This window comes from Microtus oregoni, unplaced genomic scaffold (genome assembly GCF_018167655.1).
Source record: "Microtus oregoni isolate MIOR12 unplaced genomic scaffold, Mior012 000046F_ref0000063, whole genome shotgun sequence".
Taxonomy (NCBI): domain Eukaryota; kingdom Metazoa; phylum Chordata; class Mammalia; order Rodentia; family Cricetidae; genus Microtus; species Microtus oregoni.
In genome coordinates this window covers 2,549,079-2,562,669 of record NW_024543220.1, presented here as the reverse complement: position 1 = coordinate 2,562,669, position 13,591 = coordinate 2,549,079, and the positions used below count along the sequence as shown (strand labels likewise).

Genomic DNA, 13,591 nt, shown 5'->3' with positions numbered 1-13,591 from the left:
AAACATTAGCTGTATAAGATAACTCTATTAAAAATATGACTTGCTTTGATTTATGAATATTATTACTTCCTTTCAATAACACAAATGATGAATTATTGGGAATTAAGTTAAAAATGGTGATGTGTTCATCCATAGGTAATCCTGAAAATGTAGTCACACAAATATACATTCTAATGGTCAGATAAAATATTATTAAAAATAGTCTACTTACCTTAGTGATTGAAAATTTACATAGAACTTTATTGGTTGTGAGATCTGAAAACAAAAGAGAGATGAGTCAGACTGGCCTGGTCACTGCAGAAGGCCACATTTTATCTCCTATGCTTAAAGTTGACAGCTGATTTTGAAAATCAAAGGAGCATATCTAGTAACACCACCTCTTCATTCATTTATCCATCCGTGCATCCAGGCTGTTTGTGTGTCTTCCCTGGTGGCAGTAACGCCGCAATGAACATGAAGTGCAGATTCTCTTTGGAAAGCTCATTTCATAGACACACATATGTGTGTGTGCAGAAGTGAGGTGATTGTATCATAAAGTCATTTTCTTTTTAACTTTTTGAAGAACTTTTTTGTACACTGGCTAGACCAACTTACATTTCTACCAAAGGCTGCTGATAGTTCCCTTGGGTTCCTGCACCTGCAGTAACACTTGTTACAGTTAATTATTTCATACCAAAATATGTAGGATGATACCTGATTATAATGTTTTATTTAAACCTGAACTTATTGCTAGTGCTCAGCATTTTTTCCAGTACCTGTTGGCTATACGTGTTTCTGTATGGCTGTCCTCTATGAAGAAAACATCTATTGAAACAGTTTTCCTAGTTTAAAAATCACACGGTGTATTCACTTGCTGTCAGTTTTAAGAGTATTTTTTATATATTCACATTGACTTTTTTGTCAAATACATAATTTGCACCATTTTTTCCTACTCTGTAGGTTGCCTTTGCAAACTATCAATGTTTCCTTTTTCCATACAGATGTCAAGGTTTATGTAGGGCCTATCACTGACTGTCTATAATGATCAAAATCAAAGACTATTTTCCCTTTTGTTTTCCTAGGATACTTGTGCTCATTGCTTAGCTTGAAGTCTAGCTCACATTTCACAATAGTGAAGATGTGGAGAGTACCTAGACATCCATGAGGAGATGGCGAGAAAAGAAATGGCAGAACATGCACACCACAGAGCCCTCAGTGAGAACATGGAAATACAGCATGTGACCTTGCATGAGCCTAAGACACATATAAGTGAGGGAAGCTAGACACAAAGAGAAGCACTCAGCCGCCACATTTATATGTACAGTTTTAAAAAAGCAATGCATGGAACTGCAGTTGCCGAGGGGCAGGGGAGTACAGAAGTTGTTCAGTGGGAGAGACATTGAGTTCTAAGAGCATATTCTAGGGAGATAATGTACAGTATGACTGACAATGGATGTCTTCACTCTTGATCATATTGATGGTACTCAGTAAACAATGAATATGTTGAAGACCTCAAATCCATTCAATCTTTGTCAATTCATTATTTTTACATAAAACTAAGATATTTAAAACTGTATCTTGAAAATGACAAAATTATGAACAATCTATACAAGTCTAAGCCATTGCTTTGCTTTTTCCTCACTGCTATAACCCTGCAAAGATCTTTCTAGATGTTTTCCCTAGGCATTCCCTGGGTATCTATTTCCTAAGCTATGGCCACAGCTTCATTTCTGTACAGCGACTGATATGTAGTACAGTGCAGCTTGAAGCACAGATGCCAGGAATGTGTGTGCTCATTGCCTCATACTGGCATGAGTATGACTCTCACATCAGCAACGTTTATTCTCCAGGGTTTGGGAGTCATCTATACTTCACGGCAGATGAATAAAGCACCAATTATAGAACTCTGTTCCTTGAGAGTCTGTTAATAAAAGTGAGAGCCTAGGCAACAGAAGCATTGAGAGGGGGTGGAGGTAAACTTGTTCTCCCTGCATTTGGGGTTCATCTCTCATGGCCTCTGACTGGTACAAAGAGCAGCCGATGTTTTCTCTGGGAGGATGCTCTGAGATGCCAGGTAAGATCTCAGGCACAGCCGAATATCCATCAGGGTGAAGGGACAGAGTCAGACACTCTGTCCTCCCATGGCCATGCCCTCTCGCAGCACTCACCCTTTGACTGCCCATCATCCCAGAATAGCTCTCCTCTTGCTTCTTTGTTTTCATCCAGGGCAATGAGAAGGCCAAGAGGGTTCTTCCGGCTGTGGGGAACAAGATTTACACAAGGAACTAGTTTTTATGGCTCAACGAATTTTGACAAATATTTGCACCAAATTTCAACTGAGAACGAAATGAGTCAGTCACAAGTGACTCCTTTGCTTTAGGGGCAGAAGGAGAAGTGTGTATCTTATAAATTATTATAAGATAAAGTGCGTTAAACATCTATAAAAAGTGCAAACATTTAACCCTTGCAACTTTCAAACTGCTGTTGTAGTTACCATTAAAACTGCAATTCTAGTCACAATGTAGGGTTTTAGAGAGGAAAAAATTTTAGACAATGGTGCTACAACCCAGGGCATTTTAGATATCCTACTCCAGGAAAAGAATCTCAGTGATTTGAATTAACTTACAAACTATATGTGTCAATGATGAGAAATGAATAGTTAGAAAACTGAAGGTAAATGGAATAGGGATGTGCTGAGATCACACAGTGGGAAAGCACTTACTTGCCTAGCTAGTGTGTTCCACACCTTGGTCCTTAGGCCAAGTGTAATAGAAACTCAAGGTCAACTGACTGTGCTGGGGCAACAGCATCATTGGGGCATGGAAAGTCAGCTCTACTCTTAACACATTGAAAAAGATAGAGGTGAATGAGGACTACTGAGAACTCAAGAACAATGACAATGGGTTTTTGAGTCTACTGCTCGTACTGGCTTTGTGGGAGCCTAGGCAGTTTGGATGCTCACCTTACTAGACCTGGATGGAGGTGGGTAGTCCTTGGACTTCCCACAGGGCAGGGAACCCTGATTGCTCTTTGGGCTGACAAGGGAGGGGGACTTGATGGGGGGAGGGGGAGGAAAATGGGAGGCGGTGGCGGGGAAGAGACAGAAATCTTTAATAAATAAATAAATTTAAAAAAAGAGAAAAAGATAGAGGTGATCAAAGTCAACTTGGAATCACATTTTGATAGACTATGGGCATCCCATTCTTAAAGGGGTTCAGACGTTGAGTTAGAAAGCAACATAATTTTAATATTTGAAGCAGAAATTTGTTATCAGTCTACAAAGCGACCCAAAACTGGAGTTATTTGATTGAGGGGAAGAGAGGAGGGAAAACGGTGGTTAGATTTAGTCACGCTTTCATCAAAGTCTGTAAGTTGAAATACTAAGAAAGTGAGGGAGGTTCAAGGCAGGTTTTAAGCCCCGTGAAAAATCCCTGTCTATTGGGGCTAAATGTTGAAGCCTATGAGGATGGCAACAAGTAACTCTTCTGTAGAGATAGAATTATAACTGTATAAACAAAGATGAGAAAAAGTCAGGAATTAGGGAAGAGTGGGAGAGACTTGAGCTTGTGTTGTTAAAGTCCAGGGATTAATTAAAAAGGAAGAAAACTGCTCAATTATTGATAAGAAACAGGAAACTGGGTTTGTAGGAGCATAGTGAATGGAACCCAAATCTAGATCAGATACAGTGTGAAGCAAGAACAGACAGGTATGGATACGTAACCGGGCCAAGTCAGGTAGCAGAGAGTACCGAGCGAGATTGCTCAGAATTGGATTTTCTCAAGTCATGAGACTTACAATGTGAAAATGTCTATAGCCCGGGGAAAGCCAGGGATGCTGACTACCCCAACTGTCAATTTACCCTCAAAACTAAGGTGAGGAAGGAGACCAGGAGGAAAGTCTTTCCAAGTCCAGCAAGGGTCTGTTCTCTGTCAAGAGAACTTAGGGTAGAGATTGCAGCAACCCCAAGAACAGAGTATAGAGACCCCTGACAACAACAATGAACACAGAGACCAAGTATCCCCTCTCCACGCTGTGCCTATTGTGTCAGCATCTTGGGGTCAACAGAAGCCTGCTGGAGGAAGCGGACAAAATACCAAACCTAAAGAATGTAAGCTCAATTATATGGCTTTTGGCCTTAAGGCTGATACTAGAGAGATCCGTGACTCTCATGACAGCAGAATGAGTTCAGAGATGTGTAAACCAGAGCCACACACTTCTTATGCACCTTAAGTGAGTGTTCAGAGCAGGCTGTTGCCAAGGCAGGATGTAGCCTCCACGGATGTGAAGATTGATGTGCTCAAGAGGGGCTGGTAAGGTCCTCCACTCTCCTGTTGAATTGATAGCTTCACCCTAGTGTCCAAAGGAGGAGAAATGATGAGTGGATGTGCACATTCCTCCCTGAGCAGCACATCCCACCTGCATCCCTAAACCTGCTGTCAGGTCATCGCCGTTCATCCCACACCCGCTCTCATACCGTGTTCATTCACCTGTATGAAGTCTGGCTGTGCCTCTCTAGGTTTCCAGGAGAGTCCCTGGCCTGGGTAGGATCACATATAAATCCCAAATACCCTCACCCTACAACCTGCTGCTAAAACACAGAGTACTTGGAGATGACACAGGACAATATCTGCATTTATTTCTTGTTGACTACAGATCTGCTGTTCTTCCTCCCACCCTGCCAAGCTCCTAACACCTTTGATATATGTTTCATTGCAATGATCAATATGAGCAGACTCATTTACATATCTTGAACTGAGATTCTGTTTTATATTTAATATCTTCGCTGGCTTCCTGTAAACAATGTGCACTCATCTGAGTCATAACCTACAATTCTTCCACATTTTCCCAACTACAGCAGGGCTTCATATTGCACTTTTTTACATTGTTTCTTTTATCAAAAATAGATTTTTCATACAATATATCCTGATTAAGGTTTCTTATCTCTCTACTCCTCCCAGTTCCTCCCTACCTCCCCTCCTAACTAGATCTACCCCCTTTCTATCCTTAGGGGAAAAAGTCATCTAAAAAATAATAATATAATATGATGGGATAAAGCAAAAACAAGCAAAGTGGAATAAGACAAAACACACAAAAGGAAGAGTTCAAGAAAAGGTGCAAGAAACAGTTATAGATGGAAGAGTAACACTCTTTCACACACTCAGGAATTCCATAAGAACACAAAAATCAGAAGCCATAATATATACTCTAAATCTGTATGGTAATGTAATGTAATGTACAAACAAACAAACAAACATACATACATACATATATAAGTAAAAATGAAAAATTAAAATGAAAAAACTAATATGACATTGTGAGACACAGAACCTTCAGATATGCTGTGGAGTTTGTTTTCTGTTGGCTATCTACTGCATGGAGGAATGCAACCTGCTCTTAAGAGTAATTTGTTTTCCCAGTGGGTCTCCCTTGAAGAAAACTAATTTTTCATTTGAAAATGGCTGTCAATTGAAGGTAACTTCTGAGTTAGGAATGAGGGCATGTGTTTGCTGCTCCTTTCACCTCTAATGTATGTCTGACAGTGCAGATACTATTAACAATTAGGTTAGAACCTTCTTTTCTGTGATGTTATCCAACAGAATGTGTGTGTATGTGTTGTATATACATGTTTGTGTGTGTGCATACCCATACATGGCTGTATACCAACCTTCCTAATGCTGTGACCCTTTAATATAATTCCTCATTTGTGGTGGCCCTCAACTCTAAAATTATTTTTATTACTACTTCATAACTATAATTTAGCTACTTTTATGAATCATAACATAAATATCTGTTATACAGGATATCTGATACGTGATCCTATGAAAGGGTCATTTGACCCCAAGGGGATCGCTACCCACAAGTTGAGAACCACTGCTGTGTATGAATGTGTACATGTGCATTAGGGTGGGTGCGTTTGAGTGCATGTGTCTCTGTGTGAGTTTGTATGCGTATGTCTTCATATGTGGACATGGTTGTATAGAAACATGTACATGCACATTAGTGCCTGTCTCTGTATGTGTATGCATGTGCACACACAAGCACACACACACACACGCATGCACACACGCACACACACACAGGCCAGATCGCTCCCATCATCATTCTCTCCACCTTGTTTATTTGTTTGCTTATTTTTAGACAAGGTCTGTCACCGAACCTGGAGCTGCTGATTGGCTAGACAGGCTGGATCCTCTTTCTCTGTCTCTCTCGCACTAGGATCACAATTAATTTGATAGCTATACTGACTTACGGCTTTCTGTTGCTATGTGACTACAAAAGTTCACGTATCTGCTTCCACAGTGCAGCATGCCATTTGGGGCAACTTGGATCCTTGATCCCAGGCCAGAGTCAGTCATACTCGGCCTTGAATAAATGACTTCACATTCTTTTGGAGTAAGGTCTTTGCTTTTCATTGACAGCACTGTCTCTCACTGTCTTAGCTAATCACAGGGAACAATTCTTTAGCATCTGTGTGAAAACAGCAGACACTTAAATACAGAGGGGAAAGGGTGCCTGTGAGGGCGCGCTCACACAAACACAATCGAACCCTACTCCCTTAAGTGCTTCCTGGTGTCCGGAAAAGACCCGTCAATGTCTTCACCATCAGAAAATGGCCCGTCAAGGTTTTCACTGCATGGCTAGTGGTGACGTAAGGAGAGGCGCGGTCACAACACACCAGGCACCGGACCTGCATGTCACCTCACAGCACTTCTCTAAAGGAGTAGCTGGGGCTTGTCTGATCGGGACAGGAAGTGAGAATGCAGCTGTCAAGGATCCAGTGACCCCTGCTAGAGCACAGCAGGCGATTCCCAGTGTCTGAGTCTGTCATACCCAGAGACTGTGAACCCTAATGCCGCCGGGTTGTATGAATATTTAGGGAACTTACCGTATAGTAGTCATACCAGAGGGCTGTGGGGAAATACACGCTGATGCTTCGAACATTCTGAAATTAAACACAGACCAGCTGTGGGCATTTGGAGACAGAGTAGGCAGCCTACAATGTACCCTTGCCTAAAAGAACAGAGCTGGACTTGGGATACGTGTGCCTCAACTTCCTAAAGATCACCAAGGATGAGAACCCCTGCTTTCTTCCCGAGTTTCCAAGGGTGTAAACTGCCTAAGAAAAACCAGTACCTTCACTAAGGCCCTTTAGGAAACAAGACTTTAAAGAAATGACAAACTCCTGCTTGAAACCTTACCAATCCTTTCTCTAAACACACTTACCCAAGGTTAGATATAGAGAAGAAAAAAAAATGTTTGCAGGTTCAAAAAAATTTGAAGATGATTTAATTAGCTTCTGTGTTTAGTTAAGTGTTCATCTAGGGACAAAGACATACACACACATACAGAAGGGAACAAAGAGCTAGCTACCAGCTGCCACAAAGTGACGCACACTGCTGCAAGCACTTTGAACATTTCAGTTAAGAATAACTATAAAGAGGCTATAAAGAATCTTTATACTACTTCCCACACCTGACCCTATACATTTCATTTTAACCAATGAAAAGAATCATATGTTCAGGGGTGAGGTGGGATGGGGGAAAGGGGAAATGGGGAGAGAAAAGTGAGAAGGGGAGGATGAGGGGAGCTTGGGGGAATGGGATGGTTGGGATAAAGGAAGGGTGGATATGGGAGCAGGGAAGTATATATCCTAATTAAGGGAGCCATCTTAGCATTGGCAAGAGATTTGACTCTAGGGGGGCTCACAGGTGTCCAGGGAGATGTCCCCAGTTAGTTCCTTGGGCAGCTGAGGAGAGGGAACCTGAAATGGCCCTATCCTATAGCCATACTGATGAATATCTTGCATATCACCATAGAACCTTCATCTGGCAATGGATGGAGATAGAGACAGAGACCCATATTAGAGCACCGGACTGAGCTCCCAAGGTCCCAATGAGGAGCAGAAGGAGGGAGGACATGAGCAAGGAAGTCAGGACTGCGAGGGGTGCACCCACCGAGACAGTGGGGACTGAAAAAGCATGGGATAACCGGACTCTCTGAACATGGCGGACAATGAGGGCTGATGAGAAGCCAAGGACAATGGCACTGGGTTTTGATACTACTGCATGTACTGGCTGTGTGGGAGCCTAGTGTGTTTGGATGCTCACCTTCCTAGACCTGGATTGAGGGGGGAGGACCTTGGACTTCCCACAGGGCAGGGAACCCTGACTGCTCTTTGGATTGGAGAGGGAGGGGGAAAGAAGTGGGGGAGGGGGAGAAGAGTGGAGGGAGGAGAAGGGAAGTGGGAGGCAGGGTGGAGGCAGAAATTTTTTTTCAATAAAAAAAATCAATTAAACTATAAAGCTATTTTTGCCTTGACATTTCTGTGAACTGGAATTACTGGGATAATATAAAGGAGGATTTGGGTGTAGAAAACCCAGGACACAGAATCCTATGCTGAAGGACCATAAGAGATGAATGTAGAATAAGAAACCCTGTCTCCAGATCTGCCTCATATCAGACTCCCTTCTCCATATTCCCTCAGTCTACCAATTGAGACCCTCCAATTCTCTGAGGTCTTCATACTTACGGGCTCCAGCACAGGGCTGACCAGGAAGGCTGGACCCAGGAGGAACTGTCTGTCTATATTCCAGGTCTTACTGTCTGACACAAACCTACAAAGGGAATTGAAGGTGTCACGATCAGATACAAAGAGGGTTTGGGCTTACTGCCCTGAAGAAATGATTGAGTTAAGACCCATATTAGAGCTCCTATGTGTCCTCTGTCCCCTGCAATCTCTGCACAAGATGATGGGGATTAAACTCCCCACACATTCCTACATGTCATGCTTCCAAAACTGTCCAGAAATGTGCTTGTGGACAAAGCATTTTTATCATCACACATTTCAATGCAAAAGTGTTTTTTGCTCTTAAAATCTTTACTGAAATGCTCATGGAGGTGACCTGAAACAAATGATGGTGTAGAAATATATAAAAAACTAAAAATAAGGAGGTGACATGAACAAAATAATGCTATGGAATGTTGGGTCTTTTCTAATTTTTTTTTAATTAAATAGGGGAATTTTCATTCAAGACTTGTGGCAAGCAGAACAGGAAAGAACTGATAATGTATGTTCCCTACCATGACAGTATTCCCACCTTACAGGTTAAATGCATTTCCCACCGTTCATCAGAAATCCACCTCAACACTCACTCGTGGAGAAGAGGCCTCACAACTGTGTTGCCCTCCATGTGGGCCTTGTACATCAAGGTGTAGAGATACGGCAACAGGGTGTATCTGGTCTCTAGCACACTTCTGGAAATGTCCTCAAAGGTTGAATTCCAGGCAACAGGGTCTTGTCTCTAAAGCAGCAGAAGAAAAGTGTTCAAAGTCCACCAGAGACATCTAAATAATACAAGGTCACTTAAGGCCTATTTGAACTGCATATCATATATCTAAGACAACATAAACTGTAGAAAATGATGAATAGGACTACTAGAATATTCTTAATTAACTGGTAAATATCAGCAAAATTCTAACAGAAAAATATCATAAGACAATCTTCATGAAATATAGTATAAAATAGTCCCTAAAGAAAAAGTCATCAAAATAATAATTGAAGACTACAGTTTACAGGACAAGGAACAATGATGCTGAATAAGCCTCAGGAAACACAGGCAGCAGGATTGCTGTCAACAGCTGAGGGAGCATTTCCAGTGACATAATAGAGGTGAGGTGTTGTAATACGAGTGGCGGAGCTGCATCCCCAGCACCCTGGCTAGCTCAGTTGGTAGAGCATGAGACTCTTAATCTCAGGGTTGTGGGTTCGAGCCCCATGTTGGGTGCCATTCTGTAGTAATGCGAGTGGCGGAGCTGCATCCCCAGCACCCTACGTCCATCCTGGGTCGGAGCTTCATCGCGTGTGTCTGCCCGGGAGCGGGGCATGGCACCTCTTCTGAGACGTCTGCTCCCCAGAGGAGAGCTGTCGAGTCTGAGCTCACTTCCTCTTCCTCCCAGCATTCTGTTCTGTTTTCTCCACCCACCTGTGTTCTAACCTATAAGGGCCAGCCAAGCAGTTTCTTTATTTTTTTAACCAATGGCCTTCCTCCATCAGTGAGAAAGCTGACATCCCACCTTGGTCCCAATGGTGTTGTGGTTCCTGGAGAAGGGGTAAAAGGCACCCAGCTGCATCCAGCGAACGCACATCTCATACTCAGCATCTTGAAAGAACCCACAGATGTCTGCTCCGGTCTGAAACAACAAGGAACAAAGTCAGCTCTTGGTGCTTTCTGAGGATGCTGCCATCTTCATAGGGGGGAGGAGCATGCAAGAGCACTTACATAGGAGATGCCAAAGAGACTGAACTCCATCATGCCTGCAAGGAGAGATGCAACAGGGTCATGACAGGCATCATTCTCTGCCTCCTCCTCCCCTTACACCAAGGATCCTACTCACTCCCCAGTCCACCCACAGGCAGCAGAGGGCCCTGGGAACAACCCACACACCAATGATGGATTTCTTCAGCTGGTCCCAGGCAGCTGTGTTATCTCCCAGCCAGTGTCCTGCCCATCGTCCAGAAGTGGGGAATGTGGAGCGGGTGATGACGATCCCTCTCTGTCCTGTCACCTCCTGCACAGCTCTGGTTGGGCAAACAAGGAGGAAGATTAAAGGCAGGACAGGGAAAGGAAGTCAACAGATGTTCTTCCCCAGAGCCCTTGCTCTTAGGACATCATGACAAATCTCTCTTGAATGACTTGAAGAAATATAGAAATGACCCTTTAGAGGAGGTCTGGGTGGTTAACATGGATAACGGTGGTGGTAAAACCTTTACACAGCTGTTTTCAAGTATCTCTCTATGTGATGACCCATTGGTTTGTTCCCAAACAGTAAAGAGTCACAGAATCTGACTGTTTATTTACCCAGACATTCTGTATTTGAAGATTATTTTTCTTTTATCTCACATAGTGAGCAGACCTAGCTACTTCAAGAAAATACCAACTTAGTGCCCATCATGAGTAGTCAAAAAAAAAAAAACAGCTAAAAAGATGTCTCATTTTCAATGTAAAGGAGCGAGGTTTGCAGCCATCAGTTATCCTTTAATGGTATCACGGTACTAGAAACACTGCAGAAAAACTAGGGTGCCTGTGGGTATGCTCAAGAGGACTACTGATTTCCTCACAAGGCTGGCTCCATGATTCTGGAGAGGTTGGTTAACAAATAAAAACTGTTACATGGTTATTAAAATTACATTATATCTACCCCTGGGGAGTGAAAATAAATGCAAAAGTAGAGAAGCTCCAACACCCATCACAAAAGTAGTACCAACTGGAGAAAGCAGAGGATCACTCACTCGTAGGTGGGTCTGGTCTGGGACCACCCATACAGGTTGTGCACATCATAGTGCCGCACTGGGGAGCCATCTGGAAGGATCTGCTCGCTCTCCATGCACAGGGTCTTGCTGCTAAGACCCCTGTCCCTGGCTTCCAAATCTGAGGAAATAATGAAACTTCAGTGAAGATCAGCCTTGACCCTTAATTCTTGACTTCTTTTTAGAAGATACTAAGACTAAAGACCTCTTCCTGGATCCCACTCCTTTTCCCATGAGCATAAGAACAAGCAACTTCTCTGAGTAGCAAAGTCACTGAAGGCATTTTCAACTTCACTAAAGCAAATAGAAGTTGGACAAGAGATACCAGTTTCCAAGTACCCACTATGGGGCAGGTTCTTGTACAGGTTTCCTTAAGAGAGTTATTTCTAATTGTGTGTGTGTGTGTGAGAGAGAGAGAGAGAGAGACAGAGAGAGGGGGGAGGGGAAGGAGAGGGGGAGGGAGAGAGAGGGAGAGGGAGTGAGGGAGAAAAGGAGGGAGGGGGAGAGGGAGAGAGAGGGAGAAAGAGGGAGTAAAGGAGGGACAGGGGAGAGGGAGAGAGAGGGAGAGAGAGGGGGAGAGAGAGAGGGAGAGAGAGAGAGAGATAGAGAGGGAGAGAGAGGGAGAGAGAGAGGGGGAGAGAGAGAGAGAGAGGGAGAGAGAGAGACTGCTTGCAGCAACCAGAAAAACAGAAGAAGGTATCCAGTACTCTAGAGTTGGAGTTACCAGTGGTTTTGAGTCTCCTGTCGTGAGTTCTCTGTTAGGATAGCAACACTCTTAACTGCTGATCCACCCTTCCAGTCCCAAAGCCTTTTAATACAGAAGTTATTTCATATCTTTATTATCATATTTCTGTGAATGGATAGTGTTGTGTGTCTGTTATACTTTAGAATACATTGATTTTGTAATATGTCTGGAAGGTGACACATCTCAGAAAGGACATAGTACATGGAACTAAGCTATAAACGTGCATGACTCTAAAGTCTACCAGCTCTATGAAAAGGGGAATCCACTTCACCATACATGTTGGTGGAAAAAGAAATTCTGTAAGTCATCACACCACAGAGACATTATCACAGCTGAGTGATTTCTGGACAAATTCAAAAAATGTTCCCAGTTGGATAATATGATGTACTTTTCACATAGACCCTATTAAACCACAATAATGGTGAGGAGGTGTCTTTGATGGTCAGGGAAACCCCAGGATGCTAAGCTCATCTTTCTTCCATCCACTGCACATCAAGTGAAAAGATCCCACGGTCCTTACGTGGCATGTAGGGAGGGCGGTTCAGAGTAGTATCCCTGCAGCCGGAAGGAACTGCCCCATTCACAAAGCTGGAAGGTTCATTCATATCCTAAAAATAGTGAGATTATGGGTTATTTTTTAAAGACAGTTAAGTTCTCTCAATGTAGGAACAAAGAAGGGGTCACACATTCAATATCTAGCATTCCTATAGATGTTGCACAGAGGGGAATCGCGAACACTGGAAAAGCACAGGCTAGAAATAACAAATAACTACAACATGACTGGCTATATTATTTCATTTTTTCCATTAGGAAAAACAATGGTTTAAGGAATTCCCACTAACTGTTGTGGAAGTTTCACATCAGGAACTTCAGACAGGTTCCCATGTACCATGCTGAGGACAATCCTAAGTTGGATTCGATGATCAGCACTTTGCTAGATCTGAAACCTTTTACTAGAAATTATTATCACCTTGCCCAATGTCATGGATCCACATGCTAAAAACAGCACATATACACACAAACACACCCATACTCATGTATGCATAGACAGGTCCATAAACACTTACAATCCACAGGCCATCAAACTTCAAGCTCTTTCCTGGATTATCTGTGTTTGAATGGAGTTCTTGAATCTCTTTCTTCCACCACTCAGCAGTTGAATTACGGAAAAAGTCTGGGAAGGCCACATAAGCTCGGTATTGCTGTCAAATTAAAATATAATCAATCTATTGTAAATGAATATCTCGTACAGGAAGGAGGCACATACTAAGAACTGAATGAATTCTTATATCTCTACAGTTGTGGAGTGATTGTCTGAATAGAACCTATGTAATAAAACATACTTGACTTTGTAGAAAAAGATTTAAGAGTAAAGATCAAAAGCATAAATAATATACCTTCCCAAAATTTGGAAATCAGCTACATTGTATGGAATGGAGTGCTCAGGGGATCCTGGGATTTGTATGGTTAAATCCTAAATTGAAAACTCTGTGCTTGTGTCTAGAATGATGCCTTAGCTGATATATTCTTGAATCTAACAGGGTTTCTAGATCTCACCT

At 42.6% G+C, this 13,591-nt stretch overlaps 1 protein-coding gene across 1 annotated transcript in view; it reads right to left on the bottom strand.

Moving 5' to 3' along the window:
• The window catches only part of Mgam (maltase-glucoamylase), a 142,818-nt gene that overhangs the window by 24,625 nt on the left and 104,602 nt on the right, over positions 1-13,591 (bottom strand). The window contains exons 81-92 of the mRNA XM_041634954.1: positions 13,100-13,234; positions 12,553-12,640; positions 11,270-11,408; positions 10,425-10,558; positions 10,260-10,294; positions 10,054-10,170; positions 9,133-9,281; positions 8,510-8,594; positions 6,866-6,922; positions 4,205-4,329; positions 2,148-2,236; positions 212-255 (exon numbers count right to left, since the gene is read on the bottom strand). Of these exons, the coding sequence (XP_041490888.1) occupies positions 212-255; positions 2,148-2,236; positions 4,205-4,329; positions 6,866-6,922; positions 8,510-8,594; positions 9,133-9,281; positions 10,054-10,170; positions 10,260-10,294; positions 10,425-10,558; positions 11,270-11,408; positions 12,553-12,640; positions 13,100-13,234 (1,197 nt within the window). The remainder of the gene's footprint in view (positions 1-211; positions 256-2,147; positions 2,237-4,204; positions 4,330-6,865; positions 6,923-8,509; positions 8,595-9,132; positions 9,282-10,053; positions 10,171-10,259; positions 10,295-10,424; positions 10,559-11,269; positions 11,409-12,552; positions 12,641-13,099; positions 13,235-13,591) is intronic.